General features: G+C 40.8%; 1 protein-coding gene across 4 annotated transcripts in view; it reads left to right on the top strand.

Annotated features, from left to right (window-relative positions):
• The first annotated feature begins 859 nt into the window (after positions 1 to 859).
• The window catches only part of fgf11a (fibroblast growth factor 11a), a 122,915-nt gene continuing 99,388 nt past the window's right edge, over positions 860 to 24,386 (top strand). Inside the window, exons 1-3 of one of the 4 annotated variants that reach the window (XM_038304006.1) lie at positions 860 to 1,098; positions 1,419 to 1,893; positions 2,004 to 2,312. In XM_038304006.1, the coding sequence (XP_038159934.1) occupies positions 2,120 to 2,312 (193 nt within the window). In that variant the 5' untranslated portion in view covers positions 860 to 1,098; positions 1,419 to 1,893; positions 2,004 to 2,119. Of the gene's footprint in view, positions 1,236 to 1,418; positions 2,313 to 24,386 lie in introns of all 4 variants that reach the window. The other 3 variants (XM_038304007.1, XM_038304005.1, XM_038304004.1) reach the window with 3 other exon arrangements.

Raw genomic sequence — 24,386 nt, 5'->3', positions numbered from 1 at the left:
TAATGCAAACCTTGTATAACATCAGAGCTGAAATTATTATTTCAGCCTGTGTGGGCAGTTTATCACTGGGACTCCACTTACTGTGTTTTCATCTGTGGTTGTTAGTAAAATCTGAAGCTCATTTTTTAGCTCCAAAGTTGATATTCTGTACCATAGGTGAGTCCTTAATGACAATCTACTAGGAAAATACTATCCAATACATTTCTGTTATTGCAAGTGTTTTTGATTGGTTAAGATAAAATACTCATATCAGTCTGAATTTACAAATTAAAATCTGCAGTGATAAGTAATCCATATATTAAAAGACATCAAATAAAATGTTTCACAGCGCAGTCAAATTGATAATAAAACTATTTGCATTCACATAGAGAGGTAGTTTTAGCAGTACCTTCACTGAGCAGTTGGGATCTCTGGAGACCACATTTTTTTGTGTAAAACTTGACTACTTGTCATGTTGAGACACAGTACAAGTGTTTTATCAAGCATACATGTGTTTTACTGACTTCCGTGATAAAACTGACGTAAGGTTGCTGACTGACACATACTGTGTCACTGTATCTTTATGTCCTTTTCATAGCTCATGAAATGCAGCTCTGACAAGCTGGCTCAGTTTGTCTTTTTAAGCTAACATCACTTCTAAGGTTGGTGGTGGTGGGGTTGGTGGTGTAGGAGGCAGGGCACCCCCACACCCCCCAGCCCAGCCCCGTCCCATGCGATAGGTGGAACCTCAAATCTCCGATGTAGAAGGAGGGGTTTGAAAGATGGAGGGGGAGGAGAAATGGTAAAGAGAAAGAGGAGGGTTCAGGGAAATGAATTAAAGAGAGAGAGTGTGTATGTGTTTTAAGCACTCACTCTGTAATGCACTGTGAACAGGGACGAATGAGACACCGAGTCATACACACACACATTTTCATGCATGCTGCTTCTGTCACACACCTTCACCTTGTGCTGCCGCTCCATCTACACGTGCACAGACTCCTTCTGCAAAGGCTGAGAGGTGCCCCATCCTTTGACTTGTCCTCCAAACATTTATGGAGCCACTTACACTACGACCGGACCCGACCACTGTCAGCCACCGGTGGAGTCCCTCGGATGAGAGTAAGGCACAGCTACCTGCAAGATCTCTCTATTGACCCCCACCCTCCTCATCTCATCTCCTCTACATTCATTCATCCCTCGTTCCCCCTGCTGTGAGGCAGCATGCACGGCTGAAGGACACAGCGCTGCGCTCAACTGTGAGAGTTAGAGAGCTTGATCGGACAGGGGTGGGGGGGACAGAAGAGACTGACTGCTCTTTTTCTTTTACCCCCTCCCTCTTTCTGTGTTCTTTCTGTCTTGTTTTTTTGAATGTCACCTCTGTCTCTAAGCAGTAGTGGATTCATCAAGCCTTTCTGTGTCTCTTTTCATTCTTCACTTAGAGTGCAAGTGATCGGAGGGGTTATGCCAGAAGAGCTGGAGAGAGAGCCTGGAATCAAGGCACACTCCATTCATCAGACAACGCGTCCCTTCACAGGCTTGCAGACCTAATAACTCAGGCCGGACAAGACTCCTTCATCTACTTGTCTTGCTCTGACATGGTCAGAAATGGAAAAATTTTATTGGTGAAGGACACAAGGTGAAGTGTTGATATCTGGACAATTTTTATTCAGACTCAGCTGTTAAAGTAGGATACCTTTGATTTGTGTTTGGTCTCATAATGTGGCGGATGGTTCAGTGTCCTTTTTGGACTTGGTCGAGCTGAACTTGACTGGAGCCGGAAGTGCTCTCGGAGGACTTTGAGGAGTAAAAGCGACATGCCTTTTCCTAAAAGAAGAACAGCAACTTCCACCCAAAAAAGAATTGATTGCTTCACCCTTTTCCCTGGCTGTCATCAAATTTGCATGGGATTTTAAAGTAGCCACCCTGATTTCTTCTCTGTTTTTTGTATCTTCCTCCTCATTTCTTTTGCTGTCCAGAATCAGAACCCCTACTTCTTTTTCTGTTCTGCTACTTTTCTTTAGCAGTAATTCATCGCCCTGGGTGAGCAGGTGCTGGGGGTGGCCCCTGGAACCCCTGGACACCTGGGCGCCACCGAGCCACCAAAGGCCGGCGAGGCAAGGTAAGGCTCGGTGCTGGGAAGATGGCCGCTCTTGCCAGCTCCCTTATTCGCCAACGAAGGGAGGTCAAGGACCCCCAAGCAAACCGACAGATTGCCAGCAAGCGCAAACCCTGCCCAAAAAGCAACAAGTCACTCTGCCAGAAACAAATCCTCATATTAATATCAAAAGTTCGACTATGTGGCAGTCGAGGGAGAAAAATGGAAAAAAGACCCGGTAAGTTGACTTAATTTTTCTCCTTCTTTGCTGTGTTTTACAGCTAGAATGTTTTTAAGTAATTGCTTGGCCAGACTACAGATTAATCCTGAACTGTAAAGCCTCAACAACGAACATGCGCAGCCCTTTAATTTCAGACTTCAGATTTTAATCTGAATCTGGAAAATGTCCCAACCAATCCTTCTTTACAGCTGTACATAATAACATCAGCAGGACGTGGCATAAATTCCAGCTTATCGCATACAGTTGTGTTACAGTGACCAGCGAAGGGATTCTGTGTGTTGTGACAGCATAGATGCTTCTGTTAGGACACATGTCAGCACACGAACACATGCTGGTAAATCTGAAGGCACACAGTGAACTTGGCTCTGACCTACAGTACAGTGATTCAGAGAGCAAAATAAAATTGTCAGAACATATCTCATTTTAGACTTTGAAGGCCAAGACTCAAGCCTGAGCTCTTAAAAGACTTCTAAGATACAACTGTTTTTATTTTAGTATGAAATATATTTATTAAAAGCCAATAAAAATTACCATTTTTCTTCATTTTTATTTTATAATATTAGCTTATCCCCTTTTCTGCAGTTAAATATTTAACCTTTTTTCTATTGGGTCACAATTGTTTTGAGATTTAAGTAAAAGAAACCATATAACATTTCTAGAAACATAAAAACACTGCATAAAAATTGGTTTGAAATTTGTTTTGTATCTGCTGGTGTGGACCTAAAAATGCTGACTATTTGTAAACAAATACATCTTTGTGCATATTTCCTTTTAAAGATTGCAAACAATACATGGACAGTTGCATCTAAAGATATGCCAAAATCATATTTGATAGCCTAATACTTTCCCTTCAAAGAAATAACTACATGATATAAAGATAACTTACAAAAACAGATCAAATGTTTCAATTCACATCCAATAGCGTTAATTGCAAAATGATTTGTTGTGTTAACCTGATCCAAAAAACGATCTAATATAAAAAAAGAATGGAAAATATTATTGAAAATAAACCTCTAAGAAAGCCATCAATTTACTTAATTTAAAGATTTTCTTTCTTGCAAATTTTCAACTGAAGAAAGAATACAATGAGAGGGAAGAGTCTCAACTTCCTACTATCAGAAAATCAATTTTACCAGTGCCTCAAAAACTAAATTTTAGTACATATAAATAAATCTCTGATATATGTTTTTTTCATCAAGAGATAATATTATATATGAAGATGTATTTTATATATATCTTCAGTGCTGTAAGGTACAGTATAACATCATTCAATCTGCAAAAATCCCTTTGCTGTGTCATAGTTGTCCATTTCATTTATTTCTGAGTTATTCATGCAATAAACTAGGGACCTGTCTGAGCGGACCATATCCCTGGGCAGTTGGATGGTGGAACAGTCTCCAGAGTCCCATCCACCCTGAGTATGATTACCCAGGCATAGATAAATGATCAGATGGTTTGTTAGTTTAGCTGACTTGGTTGAGCTAATTTTTAAGTGGTTGCTTAATGGGCCAGTATTTGACAGGTTTAATTAAACTAGTCTTGTAGTTTCAGTTCAACCTGTTTCACTTCATTGGACATAACTGATGCATGTAAAATCAAATCTATCAATAACTGAAGCTATTAGATCTTGTTAATTGACACTTTCACAAACATTTGAAACTTTATGGTGTGTTCAGACTGGACAAAGTGTCAATGGTGAGTGTGGTGGATTAACATAGAATTCCTGTACAAATTGAACAGGGAAGGGCAGGGAAGCTGCCACCGGTGAATCCCACGTGGTGAGGGCGGTCTCTGCTCTGCTTTCATCTTGTGTTACTAACCAGAACAGAAGTGTTGCCAAACAGCTGCTCTGAGCAGTGATGTTATGAAGTTGAAATGAGCTGAACTTTTCTGTGAAATTGCAACACTACAAGTGATCAGGGACAGTTGTAGGTAAAGCTCTTTTCATTCAAAATGGAATACTCAACTGTAAAGTGCCTTGAGATTAACCTGACTCCGCCTGATGGATTTGCTCCGCATATCCATCTGGAAACTACCAGTTGAAGTAATTTTGGGAAGGGGCGAAAATACTGGTTAGCTGATTGGCCTATGTTGGTGATAGACGGGCCAAATAAACCAATCAGATCAACGAAGCATATGACTAACAAAGCAACGACGAAAACACAACCACAAGCCAGGCTACTCTTGCCGAAACCAGTTGGGAAAAGAGCAAAAACTTCTTTTCCTCTGAGAAAAGCCTCCAGAGCAGTGTTTTGCTCTTCTTTCAGTGAAATACTCTGTAATTCCGATAAAACTTGCTCGATAGCCAATCTAACGCTAGTTTCATCGGCTGAAGCCGCCATGTTCTTTAGACTGAACGGTCGCGCATCTCGTTGCGTCACACCTCAACCTGCCTCAAAGCCAACGCTGTTTGTTTGGTGAACGGCTCCAAATTTTCTTTAATGGAGAGTCTCCAGACTGATTTGCGAGTGAAACCTTGAAAGCTTGCGAGATCAGGATGGTCTCACGAGGCTACTTTGAGATTACTTGTGCTGTGAATTGGCGCTATATAAATAAACTGAATTGAATACAGGGATAAAGAATATTCAAAAAAGATAGAAATGAGGAAAGGTCTGAAGAAGTATTAGGTGGCCTAAAAAAGCCATTTTAATTTAGTCCTAGAGGGACTGTTAATCATCCCCCCTTACCTCCACCACAGACCCCATTTCACCGCCCAGCATGGAGGCCTTCTGAGGGGGTAGATTTAAAGAATTATCATTGAATCCCCGACTGTCATCCATGTGGCTGGAGTGTCAGCTTCACGCTGCTGAAGCTCCTCTTACTTGACAATGAATGTTCCTGAAAGAGTTCGACGTTAGTAGAAGAATTCGAATTTAACTTTATTGTCATGACAGTATCACAATACAAGGCAACGATATTCATTCTCTGCATTTACCCATCACTTTGGGGAGTAGTGGGCTGCCATTGTGCGGTGCCCGGGGAGCAGTGTGGGGTCAATGGTCTTGTTCAGGGACCCACAGTGGCAGTAAGAGTGGGACTAGAATTCAGAACCTCTGGGAGCATGCATCGTGTAGTATAAAGGGGGTAATGAGGGGCGATGAACCTCCCAGGACCACCTCCCAATCACGAGTCGAAAATGAAACATATTCTTTTTTTTTTTTCTTCTTCTTTTATTTAATATAGAATCAAACTTATTCTAAATTCAGTCAGCCCTTGTGTGGTGTTCGTGGGAAAATCCTGCTGTTGAAGCAGAGCTATGAGCCCCTTTGAGCTGATATACCAGAACCCTGCAGACTGCGAATGAACAGGGAGTTCTTAATATTCTTCTTCTTGATTGAGAAGTCCGACCAGCGGCATCTTTCGGCACTGAATCCGGCATGTATGTTTTGAAAGTACAGTGTGAGCAGATAGATCGTATCAGAGCATCAGGCCGTACAGTGTACGAACATGCGTTGTGGCCTGTGAACTTTTAAACCCTGTGTCATGATAGGCTTAATGGATTTAACCCACATGCAGAACACCAGTGGAGACAGAATAAAGTTTAACAATGTTTATTATGGAAATACACAGGATTATGCAGGATCTGGTTCTGGTGCAGGTCCGGGACTGGATTCACTAATATCTGGAGAGATGAGAGTTTGGTTAGCCAGGCAGTTGTTGGCTTGACGAGTGAGTAGAATTCAGATAATACCTTGAAGAGGTTCTAACAGATCCGTGAGAGGAGGAACCGGTTGGGTCCAGAGTCTGTGGGGGTTGCAGAGAGTTCAGCAGCAGCAGCGTCTAGCTTCGAGCTAGAGAGTCTCAGACTTGGGTTTGTTTCCTAGCTCTTTCCCAAGAACCGGTGAAGGAATCCAAAACTGAGATCTTCAGGTTTGGCTTATGTGGGCAGGCAGGCAGGTTTCCAGGTTATGCTCATCCAGAGCTTCAGACCTCAGTCGAGTTTTCTGTGAGCAAAGACAGAGGCAGGTTAGAAAGCTAGTTTCTCTCAAGAGACAACCAGTGTTCTCAAAGTTTTCAGAGGCTCAGGTTCGCTAACCAAACTAGGTCAACACTCCGGCGTCGAAGGAAGGTCAGACTGCTACTTATGTAGGGAGGTCTTCTGATGAGCTGATGATCCCCAGGTGTGCTGAGGACTCCAGCTCAGGAAGCCCACAGCGCTCTCTGCTGGAGACAGGTGGCAGATCTCCAGATCCCAACACCCTGCAGTTTCATCGTAAAGTTGATGCTGTAAGTGAGCACAGATATGAAATTTCTGATACTCTGGTTCAGACAACATTAGTTAAAACGTTGGAAAAACTAAATTTTTGAAGGCATTGAAGGATGGATGGATTGATAGATTGTTATATTTTCATGACAATCTATTAGTGGGTTTTTTCAGTTTAACTAAGCTTCTTGTAGATTTGTTACTGTAAATGAAGCTTTTTTTGTTCATTTTGGGGTTTCTCTGCACTAGCCACAAGACAGTATTTAGTTACAATGCTTTTCTTCAAATAGTGTCACACAGAAGAGGCTCTGTACACACTGTACAGACTGTACACACAGGTTTTCATGATGTTTCCTCTTTCCCATTTTAACGTCAATCAACGCTTGTCATCACCTCACCAGTCAGTAGTGCCTTCTTCTCCTACCTGAATGCATATTCACATTCTGTGTGTGTCCCCTTCCACCTTGTGTAAGTGCAGCTGTTTCTGAGTGTCTTGCGATATTTATTAGCTGAGTGTGCCAAGTTCATCATGATAATTACCCAGGGAACCTCTAACGGGGAAGCAGCAGCTGCCATAGAGGCGGCGCTCTCTTATTGCAATTATGGTTGTAAAATTTGTTGGACAGGCCATGGCAGCGAGGGCTCTTTGAGAAAAGGCCACATGTTCATAATACCTATTGTTTGGACTAATCTACACTGTAATAGTGTCACTGATTTTTATGGATTCAGTAGAAATTGTTTGTCGGATGTTAAATATGGCTATGTATTTATCTGTAATAATACATGGATGAAAAAGTCTTCAACCCTGTGTGTAAATTACAGAGCGTAAGAGCATTCATTGTTATCATTCAAGTATTTAGCATATGTATTGCAATAAAAAATGTTGGCTCACTTACAGATTTCTTCTTTTTTGGTTGATTGTCAAGCTGTAATGTTTCAAATCATTAAACATTTTAATATAAGATAATATTTAAGTAAATACAAAATACAATTTTAAAATGAGAATTTCATTCATTGCTAAAAAAAAAAACTCAGTCCAAACCAAGGTATTTTTATTTGTAAACAGCTGAGTATAATTTTCCTATCCGACATGCCTAACCAGTAGAATCAATAAGTTACTAAAACCAAAAAAATAAGTGAAAAGAGAAGCCAAATATCTCAGAAATAAACAACTCAAGTCCAAAAAGGAAAATTAAAACAATAAAATACAAAGCTACAGCAATCAGACTGGAAAGGGTTACATAACCATTTTTAATGCTGTGTAACCATATTAGAGCACAATGAAAGCATTTAAAAATCGGTAACCTATACCTGGAGAGGCCAACCTCCCTGAATTTCTCCTAGTGTGCCCTTTACAACTCATCCAAGAGGTTCAGAACTGGAGTTGAACAGAGTGAACGCCTATCAAACCCATTTCTCCTCGTGCATGCTCTGTTTAAAAGTTGCTGTTCTCATAGCGCATACAAGCTTACTGTGTCTGAACGTCCACTCTAACCTCTAAATCCCTCCATCACTACATAGAGAAGGGACAATATAGTGGACTTTATAGTGCACTCTGTTAACTCACCGTTCGGACAGATGATCACTGCTTTTTGCTCCCCATTGGTCACCTAACTCCTCCTCCACTGCCTGTTCTCTGCGCCATCTTTGTTATTATTTGCCACTGTCGGATAGCAACAGCCTATGGTGACAGCGGTCTGCTGTGACAGCAAATCCCATTATGGTTTGCCAGGAGAGCTCTCAGCGCAAAGCATTGTGGGATTTACCTGCCTCTTATGAGGCCTTTCTTTTCTTCCCATACACTTCGTAGACACATTTTCTCTAATGACCCCCAGTGAGAAAGGTGTGCTTCAATCACTGTCTGAAACTGTAGCTCAACACAGATATGAGCCTGAAAGTGCACATGCTCAGAAAAAGATAGCTAAGAGGATGTGCATGTAGGTTGGCCTGACGTAAACATATTACCAGAATGATTGACAATTAGAAGGACCACTTATTTAGATGATCCACCAGAATATAAAAGATCGTCCTCAATGCCTTTAAGTACAGGTCGGTGTTACATCTAGAAAAAAAGTGATGAAAAAATTAAATGAAACAGCATGTTTCATGTTTAGCATCAGACTGACCTTTAAAAACATGATGGTAGTGTTGTGGTCTGGGGCTGCAGTTCAGTTTCAGGACCTGGAGAGCTTGGTGTAATTTTTGGAATAAAAAGTTATGTTCTCTGTCAGAAGACCATCGAGGAGAAGATACAGCTTTTTCAAGCTCAGTCTTACTTGGGGTTAGCCTCGTGAGACCATCCTGATCTCGCGAACTTTCAAGGTTTCACTCGCTAATCAGTCTGGAGACTCTCCGTTAAAGAAAATTTGGAGCAATTCACCAAACGAACGTCCAATCAGCGTTGGCTTTGAGGCGGGTTGAGGTGTGACGCAACAAGAAGCGCGACAGTTCAGTCTAAAGAACATGGCGGCTTCAGCCGATGAAACTAGCGTTAGCATGGCTATCGAGCACGTTTTATCAGAATTACAGAGTATTTCTTCACTGAAAGAAGAGCAAAACACTGCTCTGGAGGCTTTTCTCACAGGAAAAGATGTTTTTGCTCTTCTCCCGACTGGTTTCGGCAAGAGTTTGATCTATCAATTGGCTCCTCTTCTTCGTCGCTCTGTTAGTACGTCATATGCTTTTTTGATCTGATTGGTTTATTTGGCCCGTCTATCACCAACATAGGGCAATCAGCTAACCAGTATTTTCGCCCCTTCCCAAAATTACTTCAATGGAAGGTTTCCAGATGGATATGCGGAGCAAATCCATCTGGCGGAGTGAGGTTAACTTGGGGTATGCAAAAGGACAATGATCAAATACACATCAGAGATTTCAAATGAACATTTGCATAAATTTAGTCAAACTCAAAATAAATGCTATTAAGATGCTGTGGCATAACCTTAAACCCTAACCCTAAAGGATAAGCCTTAGATAGGCTTCAAATCCTCTAATGAATTTAGACAATTCCACAAAAAGAGAGGGGCGAAATTCCCACAAAGAAGAAAATACTAATTCTATGTTGTTAGGGGTTACGAGTCAGGATGACGAATCAGAAACACTTAGAAATGGTAGAAAACTCTCACCAAAGGCTTGAATAATCTGGCACTGATGACTGGTAGAACGCAGGTTACTGTAAACAGAGGCTGGAGCTGGGTGAAGCTAGGAAAGTGAATGAAATGAGTCTTAAGCACCAAGATCAAGAAAGTGGGGCTTTTAACTTATAAAACAATAAATTTCTGAAATATTTAGCTGTGACTAAGCAAGGCAAAATCAGAAGAGATCTGTAAAGGAGTAAGCACTGTGTATTTAAGTAGTCACCAAGTATGTCATCATGTGTTAGGTTCCAGTTTACAAAGCCCTCCTCTTTCCACTGTGTGTAGATATTATCAAGCATCTATCGCTGTCTGCTGCTGCGTCATTACATTGTGACTGGATTGTTCAGGCTCCCTTTGTGCTGCTGAAGGCCATTTGAAGCCATTGTAGGAGAGGAGGTGTTATAAAAAGTAAAATGCATGTGTTTTAGAGACATCACGTGTGTGTTTCCTCAAACAGTTGTTGCCTCTACCTGACTGATGATGGTGGTGACAAATTTGTGTGTCCCTTTTTGACCCTTTGGTTCACTCTTATATGGCTGTTCCTCTTCTCTCCCCCCTTGTGTTACCCTTTCACCTCCACAAACACACACCAACACCATCTAACCTAACCCATACTAATGATACCCCTGCAATACTCGGCTTATAACAAGGTCATCTCGCCCTGCAAGAACAAACAAACACGCACACACACCCACACACACACCAGGTATCAAGGATTGCAAAAATACATAAGTCCCCAACGCACGTTTACAAAAACTCATAAGTCTGCCGACACAAACAAATGATATTTTGTGATAATTGAGGATGTGAGTGTAGGTAAGAGATAATTTCCATCCAGCTTTGTGCCTGTGTGTGCGTCTGATATAATCTAATGAAGAAGATAAGCCTACTATTGGATATCAAAGAGAAATAGCTTGTGTTGTCCTCAGAGTGCCTGCCGAAGCTGTAGCTAACAGGGTGGAATAACACTCCAAGATGTTGTTGTTGCAACACAGGGGGCCAAGCATCCATCCTGCTGCTGCAAATTGGTGTGTATGAGTGTGTCCACTTGTGTGGGAGATGAACAGCAAACATAAGGGCAGCAAACACGTGCAAATACACATGCTCACACAAGTTGGGAGGTCTCTCCATTTTGTGTTTGTGTGTTTAAGACTCATTGTTGTGGTGATTTATCCGACCACATTGGGTCCTTTTATTAACACATACTGATTTATCAATAACGTGAAGCAGCATTTGGAAAGCGCACACTGAATAGGGAAAATTTACTGCCTCAACACTAGGCGGTTGCTCTGGACCATCCACACTTAGTGAAGACTGTTTTAGCTGCTTATATCCTCCCTCCTCTTTTCTTTCATTCCATCACCTCATTCTTCTTCTTCCTGTCTAACCTCCCTTCTTTCCCTCTCCGCTTTTGCCTTGATCCCTCTCTGCCCACCCCACCACATCCCACCCTCCACACTTATCATCTCAAGGGCATCTAGACTCTTATAACTGTCTGTCCCAGGGTCTTTATGTCTCCCCACACTCACTACTTTTCTCTACTATGCCTAATCATCTTGTCTTTGGCCCAGCCTAGCAGTCGCTGGAAACTACAATAGCAGAGATGATACCATGTCAGGCAACTGTGCTTTTATTGCTCCTGATGCAATTATTGTGTGTCTGTAATCTATTTGCAGCAGTTCAGAAGGCAATCTTTTTAACAAGACTTCTACAAAAGTCCTGCTGATTGTCAAACCTCAGGTGCAGGAGGAGCATTGTGATTTTTGTCCCGACTGTGGTACAGTGGACCAGCTCTATATTCACTGCAGGGTTCTCAAGGTCTCATGGGAGTTTACCCGACCAGTTCACATATGCTTTGTGGACCTGGAGAAGGTATTTGACTATGTACCTTGTGGCTGTTAGAGGCACTTCAGGAGTATGGATTCAGGGACCCTTTACTAGGGGCCATCCCTTCTCTGTACAAGTGGAGCAGGGATCTGGACCGCATTGCTGGCATTAAGTTTGACTTGCTATCGGTGAATGTTTAACTCTGAAAGGGTTGCCCTCTGTCACTGGCCATGTTTATAACCTTTATGGACAGGATTTCTAGGCACAGCCAATGGCTTGACTGATCTGGTTCTGCCATTCCCGAAATCAGATCCAGTCTGATCTGGTTTCGGAACTTGCGGATGACACCCTTGCTTTTCACAGATGATGTGGTTCTCCTGGCTGTAGAACACAAATTAGTATGAATATTTACAATCCAACCTAGATAAAAAATATATCCAAGTCACAAAAGTAGGACTTCTAACCCCACTTATCCTACTGTTACTTCATTCAGATTCAAAATTGTGATTAAAAGTATTACCAAATCAGGATTAAAAGTGTAACTTATTTGAGTAAGCTTTGAAGGACCTTCCCTTTGAGTTAGTATAATGATTACTGATAGTTAAGGTACGTTCACACCAAATATTGCATATCATTTTTATGTAGAGGGTGGCACAGGAGTGCCAAGAGGTGAAGGCAGTGAGTCTAGCAAAGCAAATGGCAAGTTATTTGGCAAGTACATGGAAGCAAGGGCACCTATTCACCCACAAAGTATGCATCCATCCATCCATCTTCCTCCGCTTATCCGGGGTCGGGTCGCGGGGGCAGCAGCTTAAGAAGGGAGGCCCAGACTTCCCTCTCCCCAGCCACTTCTTCCAGCTCTTCAGGAGGAACCCCAAGGCGTTCCCAGGCCAGCCGAGAAACATAGTCTCTCCAGCGTGTCCTGGGTCTTCCCCAGGGCCTCCCCCCGGTGGGACATGCCCGGAACACCTCACCAGGGAGGCGTCCAGGAGGCATCCTAAACAGATGCCCAAGCCACCTCAACTGGCTCCTCTCGACGTGGAGGAGCAGCGGCTCTACTCCGAGTCCCTCTCGGATGACCGAGCATCTCACCCTATCACAAAGGGAGAGCCCAGCCACCCTACGGAGGAAACCCATTTCGGCCGCTTGTATCCGCGATCTCGTTCTTTCGGTCATGACCCAGAGTTCATGACCATATTTGCAAGAGTTGAAAAATCAAAAACTTTCTTTATATTTACATTGAGAAAACCAATCTGTGGTCTGTTCCTACATCATTCCACTAGATGTAGATGTGACATAGAGTGAAGGAGCTTTTCAAAAGCAAATTGTAAAAAAGCTGTAGCATTCTTTAGTCAGGTTTATTTGGTCTTCTGCCATTCTTCCATCATTTCATGTTAGTCTCCAGTACTGGCTCCCGCCAGCCTCTGCCTTTCACCTGCTCTAATGCTCTGTCTGCCTGGCAGGCGTCTCTGATCTAGCGCTGTCCTCTAATCTGCCACTGTGGTTCCTTAATAATAATAATATTTCTAATAATAATGACATTTTATTTAAAGCTCCTTTCAAAGGGCCCAATCACATTGTGTAACAAACATAATAAGCAATACACAATATTAAAAACAAGACAGGGCAATTGGTGGAGGGGTGCAGTCTTAAGCAGGGTTTTTAGCCTTGATTCAAACAGAGGTAAAGTATCAGTATCCTGAATGAAAGGAGGGAGTGAATTACAGACTTTGGGACCAGAGCAGGAGAAAGCTCTGCTTCTCATGATGATGATAAGGACAGAAGACTCAAAGATAGAGAAGGAGGAGGATTTGGGAAGGGGTAGCAATCTGAAGGAGGTCTGAGAGGTATGGGGGGAGCAATATTATGAATGACCTTGAATGTGAACAGAAGGATTTGGAACTGAATTCTGATGTTGATGGGGAGTCTGTGAAGCTCCTATGAGAGTGGGATGAGGTGATGAAATGAGAGGTTTTTTCTAATGAGCCACTGAATTCTGGAACAACTGAAGCTTTTGGAGGGATTTCTGAGGAAAGCTAAAAAGAAGACAGTTGTTTATGCCTGTTCGAAATGTTATCACAGTTTACACAAAGAATCCATAAGCATGGAGGATGTGAATATTGAACTGAAGGGGCTATATCAAATACATTTGAAAAGTATAATAGTGTACCCTTAAAGAGTAATGTGGGTAACAGAAAGTGAAAGTGCTGTGTCATTGATTGGTATGGTTGTTCCTGCTTTTCTGGGGCACAGAGCAGAGGAGAAGCCCACAGCATTATTCCATTCAGCGGCTAAGCAAAGGTACAGCCTCAACACTAACCATACTTGGCCACACTGAGGATAAAATGACTGCTAAAAAATGTTAAGTGGTCAACAGCAATTCTTATATTCTCACATATCTTTATTTAGAGTTCTTAGTTAAAAGAGAAATTAAGTTAAATAAAATCTGTGTATGCCCACAATCATTCCTTCTATATCAGTGGGAAACACATGAAATGGAGCTAGATAAGAAACTTTGATCAGGAAATAAAACTGTGGCTATAAGAGAAAATTAATCAAAAACAATGGATACTTCAAATATTCAAAACCCATAGTTTTTTTTTTAAGTTTTTTTTTTTACATTTCTCACTCTACACTTAAAATTTTCTGCTAAAATATAAAAGGTGTTACAGTTTAAATGTGATTCTATATCAAATGTAAGATGTTTTACAATGACAATTCAGGCAGGTAAGCTTTGACTACGATTAAACCTCGAGGGGTGTTTCTTTTTTAACACAGAGCTGCTGCACTTAGCTCGAAGTAGATCATTCCTTTTTAGCAGAAACCATTTTAAGGAATTAGCATCTAATGGTGTTAGCACCCCACTAATGGCTAAGCTACACTATTCAAAGTTGTTCTATCTTATTTTTTCAATGGTTTAGTAAAAAAAAATGGTCAGAGTTCCCGTATGTGTGTTTGAGTGCGAGTTATGCATCTTCCCTAGAGAGGATCTTTGTGAAGAACCTGGGTAATCTACACAGCTGGAGATCATCAGTCTCATCAGAGTGCTGGCCTTACCCCCAGATTCCACATACTCCGTCAGCGCTCCGCTCCGCTCCGCCCCGCTGACGTACGTCGTGCGGAGCGCTTGTCTTTCATGGAAATCAATGAGAGCTGTTCCACATCCACCGCTACTCCTCCGCACGTCTCCGTCCACGTACGTCTTCTCCGTCCGTCACCGACAAATTATGGAGCCGAGCTATTTTTTGCTCCGCTCGGGTCCGGCCAGGTCAAGATCCGCAATTGCAATCGCACCAAACAGGAAAAAGAACATCGACAAATTCCGGTTCGTCAAATTAAAATATAGCAGCAACAGATCGGTGACTAGAAATTATAGCACAATTCTTATATATAGTTAAAAAAAAACTAACACCGTTTATTTAAATGATTGGATCCAAACTATTGGTTATTGACCAACGAGGAAGCAGATTTCTCATCTCCATCAAAATATTTATTTTATACCGAGGGACTTAAACTTTAATCAAATCCATTCAAAAGAAACTTCTTATTACAGGAATGAAAAGAGATGCTGAGTTTGGGAGTAGAGAACAAGTTCATTCAAAAAAAGCAGTTTTGAATTATCCTTATCCCCGTTACAAAAATCTACAAAATATATATATATATTTGGGCAGAAACTAAACATATGCTGGATGATGGTGGGATTTTTTTAATATGTCATATTAAACTAAGCGCTCACAGGGTTCATACAGGAATGAGTGACTCTAATTTAATGCTATTTTAATGCTATTAGAAATTATTTTAATGCCATCAACAAGAACCATGAACACAAGTTATTAGTCTACATGAAATATGAAGGAGCTGTAAGCACAGTTCCATGACTCCTGTATGTATGTAAACACACACACACACACACATACGTATATATATATCTTCTAGCTTTTTCTCCACCTCGAGCTTCCTTTCCGAACATACGGCTTTATGATCAGTTCCACACAAATCAATAGCGATATAATGTATCTGACGAAATTGTTTTTATAAGCATTTTTTATTAAAGAATTATAAATACTTCGATAAACATATTTAAATAATTTTAGTGCCAATTAAGGCCTTGATTAAAAAAAAATGAATGAATTGTAATTATTTTTAATGATCCGCGGAAACCCTGGTTCATCTCACGCATGCCCTCTACGATCTCCAAGGAACTCAGAGCGGAGCGGACGTGAGCCACAGCGCAGGCTGTAGGCTTTGCTTTGAGCAGGCGGTCTGGAGCGCAGCGGGGCGGAGCGCTGACGGAGTATGTGGAATTTCGGGGTTAGAAGAGAGAGCAGAGCCTTCACTCAGCGCTGGTTTCTTGTTGTTGTTTCGTTGCCCTTGTCTCTTGCTTCCCTTGAGCGTTTTCCCTGTAGTTTATTGGATTTTTTTTTGGTTTTCAGTATTTTGTCTGGATTTTTGCCTCTGCCCCCTGTTGTTTTTTATTAAATCAGCAAAACTCACATCTGCCTCCTTTTCTTTGCATTTGGATCCTCAAAGCCTCAACCCAACCTGACACAAATAGTCACAAGGTGTAAAATATGTGAATTCTATACTCAGAGAGCCCAATGGTTTACACCAACAATTAGTTGGTTTTTTTATGTTATCCATTGTCAACCTCTATAAAGACAGAACGGTATATGTCTGTATATTTATTTGTGTATCTAATAAAATATATTTTAGCATCACCTTAGCTATGCATATAAAAAGGTAAATTTAGCCAGGTTGTGTCTTTTGCTGCCTTGTTAAAAACTATTAGGAGCTATCAAACTCCTTTCAGGTATAACTGAACCAGTGTTGTTGCCAGAAAATATTTATAGGGGTGGCCAGGCAGGGACCAATGGGTACTGAAGGGTGGTCAAAAGAAGTTAGGGGACAGAACCAGTTAAGGGAATTAGTTCAGTTGGAATAAGTAGTTTGTGTTTTGAGATAATTATTTCCCATAAGATTGCTTACAGGTATGTGTCCTGAAGTTAGTCATGAGATGATGATGGTCAGGGTCCAGGAGGTTAGTTTCACCTGTATTTTCGAATAAATCTTTGGAAATCTACCAAAAGAAGTCTGTGGACATGAACCAGGAATCTGAGAGCAACAGACTGAGTTGGTTTCTGATGTAAGTTAAATATGCTCAGTGGGAGGTGGACAGGTCTTGATCCAGGAGCAATCTGGTCCAAAACTTAGAGTTGTGCACGCCAGAGTTTGAAACCGGGGAGTTAGTCTTGACATTTGAATCTTATGAGCACCGCTGAACATCTGGAGAAAAGATCCAGAGAATTCTAAGGTTATTTTCTTCTTAGAAACAGGTGAGGAGAGAACAAAGGCTTAAAGGAATAGTACACCCAAAACATGATTAGCCTTCATTTTCTACTCACCCCCATGCTGAACAACACTCTGGAGTACTTTTTTGATATCTCAAATGCATCTGGAGATCTGGGAGGCTTCTTGCTGTCTGCTGACATTCAAATAATGGAGGTCTATGGCGCCCGAGGCAGAAAGGTCCATAAAAGTCCACAAAAAACATGTCAATATTCCTCCATACTGCTTGTCCAATGTATTCCAAGTGTCCTGAGTGGGTAGCATCCAGAATTTACTCGAAACGAAGTCATTTAGAATGTTTTTATAGCATAAACAGTAGTTTATAGGATTTCCTGAAAGCGCGCACCTGCACGTTCCTGACGCTACGGAAACCGCGGCAGACCAAACCAGATGAAAGTGCGCATTCAGCTCAGCAAAGAACTCATGCTCTTCCTCAACACTGAAGTCCTCAGACATTTTTCTTTCGTTGTTTCTTTCTTTGCACAGGTAAACAGCACATTTCTTCTTCTACGCTTGCATTATCTGCAGAGCAGACGCTGAATGCGCACTTTCATCTGGTTTGGTCTGCCGCGGTTTCTGTAGCGTCAGGAACGTGCGGGCGCGCGCTTTCAGGAAATCCTATACACTACTGTTTATGCTCTAAAAACATTCTAAATGACTTTGTTTCGAGTAAATTATGGACGCTATACTAGAGCAGGGAATATTAGCCCGAACCCGACGGGACCCGAGAGGTCCTGCCGGGTTCGGGTGGGTTCGGGCTGTACTTTTTATTATTTCATTCGGGCCGGGCCGGGCTCGGGCTTTAAACCGTTATATGCGCGGCAAATAAATGATCATGTGATAACGTTCGATCTATACGCGATGAATGCAAAATGGATGTTACAGAAGTGAAACGGAGATTAGCCCTTAATGCGCACAATTGAAAAATGTCGGGCTGCAAACGGGTCGGGCTCTACGAAGCTGTCAATCATAACGGGCCGGGCACGGGCCTGGTTCTTTCGGACTCGGGTCGGTTTCGGGCTGACTTTCAAGGCCCGTTTCATGCTCTACGCTATACCACTCAGGACACTTGGAATACATTGGACGAGCAGTATGGAGGAATATTGACACGTTTTTTGTGGACTTTTATGGACCTTTCTGTCTCGGGCACCATAGACCTCCATTATTTGAATGTCAGCAGACAGCAAGAAGCCTCCCAGATCTCCAGATGCATTTGAGATATCAAAAAAGTACTCCAGAGTGTTGTTCAGCATGGGGGTGAGTAGAAAATGAAGGCTAATCATGTTTTGGGTGTACTATTCCTTTAAGGTTTACCACATGGGCAAAACCTTAAGGTATCGAAGGAATAGCAGCAGGCTCCTTATGAAAACAGCTAGTGGATTATGTTTATGACAGGCACATGCCAGAGCTAACTGAGGTCCCCTGGTCATAGATGAGAGAAAGCATAGCAAAGGAGGAGACACAGGCTGTGTCCACCCTAACCCTTAAAGGACTCAATCACTATAGAGAGTCGGGACAATTTCGTGGACTTTATACAGTAGTGAACTCAGTTATCTGACCGTTTGGACAGGTCATCACTAATTTTTGCTCTCCGTTGGTCACGTTATGTACTTTCAAGGGATCTCCTCCCAAACTCAGGACCGACGCATCTTGAACTCATGGACAGTCTATGGTGCAATGTAACAGTGGTGGATGGATTGAGAAATTATATCTCAGATATGCTCAATCAAATTCTGGTATGCTGAATGTGGGGGGGGGTTAGTGCCTTTGTACAGCGACTGTAACTGATAAATCTCAGGCCAACTGGGGTGACAGGACAGGTGTAACTACCAGTATCCCTCTGCTTATGCTCCATGCTTTAAAATGTCAAATTAAGCTAACGGCCTATTCTTCTTGTCCAGAGCTCACACCTGCTTAATCACCAACGCTCAGGGCTTCTCTTGACACTGACCACTTTAGTTTAATTTTTGGAGATTTGTCTAGAAGTGGGGTTATGCTTTTCTAACCAGTGGGGAGTTACACTTTAAGTGGGAGAAATTCAACAATATTATGAAACATATGGTCTGTATGGTGAGAACTGCAGCTTAAAATTGCATTTTATAAAGTAATGGAAAGGTTCATTTGTTGATTTTTTAAAAATATTTCTATTGCAATCTTTTAACAAAGTATTTGTTTTGAAAGGAATACAAATGGAGCACAATTTGAAAAAGACTACATTAAAGATAATCACGTTATCGAGTATGACTTTTTAAAAATCCACATGCCCGTATATCACTCTGGTTGCATAGAAAATTATTCTTATTATCTGTTATTTTCGTTTTTCAATGTTTGTTAGTAAGTAAAGCTCTTCTTTTATATTTACCTGTACTCAGGGGGAAAAACAAGCCAATACTGGGGTTTGCTTCCTCAGGAAAGTTTTCAAAATACTGTTATAAAGAAAAGTTCAAGATCCAGTGGGAAGAAGATATTTGTTTCCAAGAAGGATAAAACTTGATTTGCGTTCAAAATATAGTAGAAATGTTGGTGTTCACTGAGGCGGGAGCTAAAGTTTAAGAGACATTCAGATGTAATTGCAAAGATATTGTTATATGAGTTAATCTATAATATCATTAGTCTAAAGTCTAAGTACAAACGTTATAAATAGATAGCTAGATTAATTGAAACAAACAGAATGGGGGGAGGGGTGGGGGGGGCAGCTGTCTATCAAATCGATATGTATTAATTCTATTAAAAAGCGTTCGGCCTATAACTTTTTAAAATTATGTTTTTAATTGAAATATTTCTGTGTTTATTAGGAAAAGGGATTTTCTTTTTCCTAGATGTTCTAATTGGAGGCTATGAGGAGGGTTCACCAGAAATAGGAACGAGCATGTAGGACGGTCTTACATAACCATATCACCAGAATGATTGACAATTAGGAGGACTGCTAAATTTGATGATCTATCCAGAAAATGAATATCCCCCACTATACCTTTAATTATTATCAGTTGGTATTTTATCATTTAGAGTTGCTTGCATAGGAAAGCAAATGCCTTGTTGGCCTCTGTCAATTTTTTTCCATCCATCTCCCTGCTGGCTTACCAGTACCATTGTCAGATTGTACAAGTTGATGCTTATGTCTGCTTATCACACCCATTTCAAATTCTATTTAGGCTCATAAAGGGCTATTTGAACACTATCAGGATAGAAGCTCGGTCTAAATAACCAAGTGTCTAAAAAAATAAATATTTCATCCTTATCAAATATTATGTGGTCTTGTTTTCTAGAGGCATATAATGTGACTAATCACATTATAGATGAAGTCAGTGTTTTTCATCTTTTTAGTTTTTCTTGATGACAACTGCTGTCCAGTTGGCCTGCACATCCTCTGCTCTGTACTATATACTATATGTAACCATCAGTTACACACATTCATCTGTTTTCAACAGGTTCTGCCTTCTGAAAAAGCCTCAGCAGCAGTTATTGTTCATGAGATTCAAATTTAGAGATGCTAACAATTAGTTATCAATGTGATTTTTGGTGCACCCCCCCTAAACATTACAACAGCTGATTCATTAAAGCAACCTGTTTTGTTTCTACTTTTATGTTTGGTTAATAATGGCTCCAGTGGATTAGTAGGAACAAGGAGAGCTTTTTCGACTCTTTGTGGAGCAATATTGGCACAGAACTGTACATAGAGCACAAAATGTTCTGTAACTAGAGCAAGGGAATGAAGCAGAGGAACTTCAGATGTTGAGGCTTTATACTTGAAATGACCTCCAGCTGAGATTGTGCCACGCACATTTTATCTACCCAAGCATGCTACATCTTGAGAGCTTTTAAGCACCCCAACCTTTCCGTCCTCAATGTCAACAGAAGAATGCACTGTCCCTTTAATCGATATCTTATAGTTTAAATTGCTATATTAACATGCCAGGGACAGTATAGACAGCATTAGCATTTCATGTGCAATCAATTTGCCGCATGGTTTGCGTGCACAGCTGAGCGGGACGTGTGCTACATGGCAATGACAGTTCAGGGGTACATGAAGCAAAGCATTAGAGCTAGGAGAAAGGCATGGAGACAAAGGACAGTGCAGAAAGATCAGGGGCTAAAACACAAAGACCACTGAAGTGTGGAGAGTGTGATCTCTCTCTTAGCTCCACCACAGTGTCCCTGACCGAAGCAACACTGTCCAAAAGACAGCTCTTTAAATCACACATTGCACCGAGCCCCTGTGCTTCTCCATGCTTCTCAGTGTGTGTGCTAAACACTCTCACACATTCCCGTAAACTGGCTGTCCGGCAAAGCCACAGAACAAACCAGCCTTATGGGAAAAGACTGCGTGTGCATGCTTTTCTGCTTGCGTGTGTATCTGATTACAAGCTAATTTGCTTTGATCACAGCGACAGTGGGAGCCAGGAGGATGGGGGTGTGGGTGCAGGAATTACTGACAGGTGCTACAGGCTGCAACAGATCAGGACAGACTTTTGACCCCTCTAGTTACTAGGAAAGAAACCTGAAAATAATAATTGGCTTACCCTTACTGTTTCTCCATTTAAAAACTATAACAAGTAATGTAATGACATATCAGTTTAAAATGGGCTATTTAGCTACATAGAGTCCACCTCATTTTAGTTCACAACATTTCATTTCAAGTAGTAAGTGTTTTTCTTGGAACTGTTTTTTTGCCGCCATGCATAATGCCTTTTTTTATGACCAAACAACTCAAAATTTGTTCCATCAGTCCACAGGACCTTATTCCAAAATGAAGCTGGCTTGTCCAAATGTGCTTTTGCATACCTCAAGTGATTCTGTTTGTGGAGTGCTTGCAGAAAAGGCTTCTGTCGGATCACTCTCCCATACAGCTTTTCCTGGTTGCAAAGTGCACTGAATTGTTGAACGATGCACAGTGACACCATCTGCAGCAAGAGGATGCTGCAGGTCTTTGGAAGTGGTCTGTGGGTTGTCCTTGACCATTCTCACCATTCCTCTTCTCTAACTCTCTGATATTTTTCTTGGCCTGCCTTTTCTGAGCTTAACAAGAACCGTCTCTGTGGTCTTCCATTTCCTTACTATGTTCCTCACAGTGGACACTGTTTAAATCTCTGAGACAACTTCTTGTATCCTTCCCCTGAACAACTATGTTAAACAATATTTGTTTTCAGATCATTTGAGAGTTGTTTTGAGGTGCCCATGATGAATCTTCAGAGGAGATTCAAACAGGAGAAAAACTTGCAACTGGCCACCTTAAATACATACTTTAAAGTTACTATGTAACTTTAAAGTTTAATGAAGTTACCAAACCAATTTTGTGTTTCAGTAAGTCAGTGAAAAGTAATTAAGGGTATGTAAATTAATAAAATGATTAGAGTACCCTGTCAAGTGCATATTTTCTGTTAGTCCAATAAACCTCAATTCAATACTAAAATATTACTGCTTCCATCAGTTATTAGATATATCAAACTGAAATAGCTGTTGCAAACAACCAAATACTTAGAAATAAAAAGCTATATATATATATATATATATATATATATATATATATAAAGCTTCTCTATCACTTCTCAAATGTTTGAATGAAGCTCTGTGGGTTTTAACAGCACCTCTTCAACCTGAGCCTGACCCTAGAGACAGTTCCATTGTTGTACAAGATTTCTCTCCTTGGTATAGTACCAAAGCAGACTCGGCCAATAGTCCTCAATGACTGTAGCCCTGCTGCAGTGTCATCCCACATCATGAAAGTCCTGGAGAAGACTAGCAATGGATTAATTAAAACGATGAAAAAAAAGTTCTAGAAACACCTCTAGAACCTCTGGAGATGATTTCACAAAACAGAACTATTCCTTGTGAAAGTCCTCTGCACAAGACTGTTAAACAGCAACAGAGTGTCTCCAGTCAAATGCTTCTCCATATTTGATGCAAGACGGGTCCCTACAGACAGGTCCTACCTGCCTTTAGCTATCAACATCTGTAACTTGTTGGGAAAAAATAAAGCTGATAGGCTGCTACTGCATATAGTTGCTGTTGCTATTTTAGTACATGTTTGGACGTAGTTCAAATTGTGCCAACTCTTGCTAAAATTGTATTTTAAGAAGCATGATGGTCAATGATTTCATACGGAGTAGAGATCTTGGTTGCTCATGCATATTACACCCATAAATCTTTTAATAACTAATAATATATACCTTTAAATCACTGTGCCATGTGCTTGATGTGTATATGACTACTATAGCAGTTCAGTATAAAGTAGCATTAGTTTACTCTAATGTGTCATCTTGCTCCAATCCATCAATGTGTTGTCATTTCATGGCTTCCCTCTTTCTCCTGCACTATGGAAATGTCTTGCTACCCATAGCCTTCCCATAGCTGTCCTCCTTTGGTATGTTTTTGGCTAGAAGTCTTACACTTTGCAACTTGTCCCTCATCGTTGCCTTGCGTTTGTGTCACATAGACAGTGTGATGAAGTATTGGGACAAATCCAAATGAGGTGAAAAGAGTTAGAACCATTGTAAAAGGCTCATATGCTTCATACAACTGGAGAAACCTCTCAAGAAATTAACCTGAAACCTCATTAGAATTACTTTAGATAGTCAAAGAAATGATGAGAATATGTTTAAATCTGAAAGCTGTGAGTGTTAACAGGTCCATATACCTTTATGCTGGAAACCCTACCACCTCTATATGAAGGTAATATCGAGGGAATGACAAAAAAGAGAGCAGAACAAGATCTATGATATATGGATTATTGTATTGCAACTGGGAATTGCGAAACATTAACATTAAATATGCTTTTCTGAGTGGTTTCTATGTGTGATTTGCTGTTTTTTTTTTTTATATTATATCGAAGTATGAAAATAAATACAAACCTATCTACAACACATATGAATCTTTTTGGTAGCATGTGCTTCTTAGCACCAGATATATAAAGTGAGAACCACAGTAAATATCCAAGTGTCTTTAATATGTGAGGGACCCCTTGCTGATTGCAGCCCCTGGTTTACCTTTGTGCAGCTCCCATGAGCAGAGCTGCATGACATGTCCTTCAGTTTAATGTTTCATCAATCTGGGAAATTGGAAACAAGCCAGAATGCATTCTGAACATCCTTATACACATGTACGCAGAAAAACACAGAAAATATCTAATCAATTGAAAGTCTCTTTTTCCATATGATGGGAAAACTCCTCTGAACTCAGGGTATTCCATCAGCCATTAGATTATCTGTCATACCTTTAGACTCTTCCTTTGTCAAGAGGGATTCTAAGTGTCAGAGATTAGTTTAGCTGTTGTTCTTCTTTTATTTTTTCCTTACAAAGTATTGAATAAAATGTTTATTTTCTTGTAACACAAGAGATAATGTTCCCTTAATCTTCCTATACTATTTATTGCAGGTGTTTTGATAGAAGGCATCTAAGACCATGTCTATAAGAATCTAAAGAAGAAGGCAGATATTGATTGGATTCTGGTGACATCAGGACTGCATCACCCACTATAGTAGTGTACTTGTAGGCCTTAAATAGAATAATAAACCCCTAAGTCCCTTTAATCACGTTTTTTTCTTCCACCAAGGGTAAGTG

The sequence above is a fragment of the Cyprinodon tularosa genome, unplaced genomic scaffold, assembly GCF_016077235.1.
Source record: "Cyprinodon tularosa strain WSP-4 unplaced genomic scaffold, ASM1607723v1 ctg523, whole genome shotgun sequence".
Lineage (NCBI taxonomy): Eukaryota > Metazoa > Chordata > Actinopteri > Cyprinodontiformes > Cyprinodontidae > Cyprinodon > Cyprinodon tularosa.
This window is presented reverse-complemented; position numbering and strand designations above follow the sequence as displayed.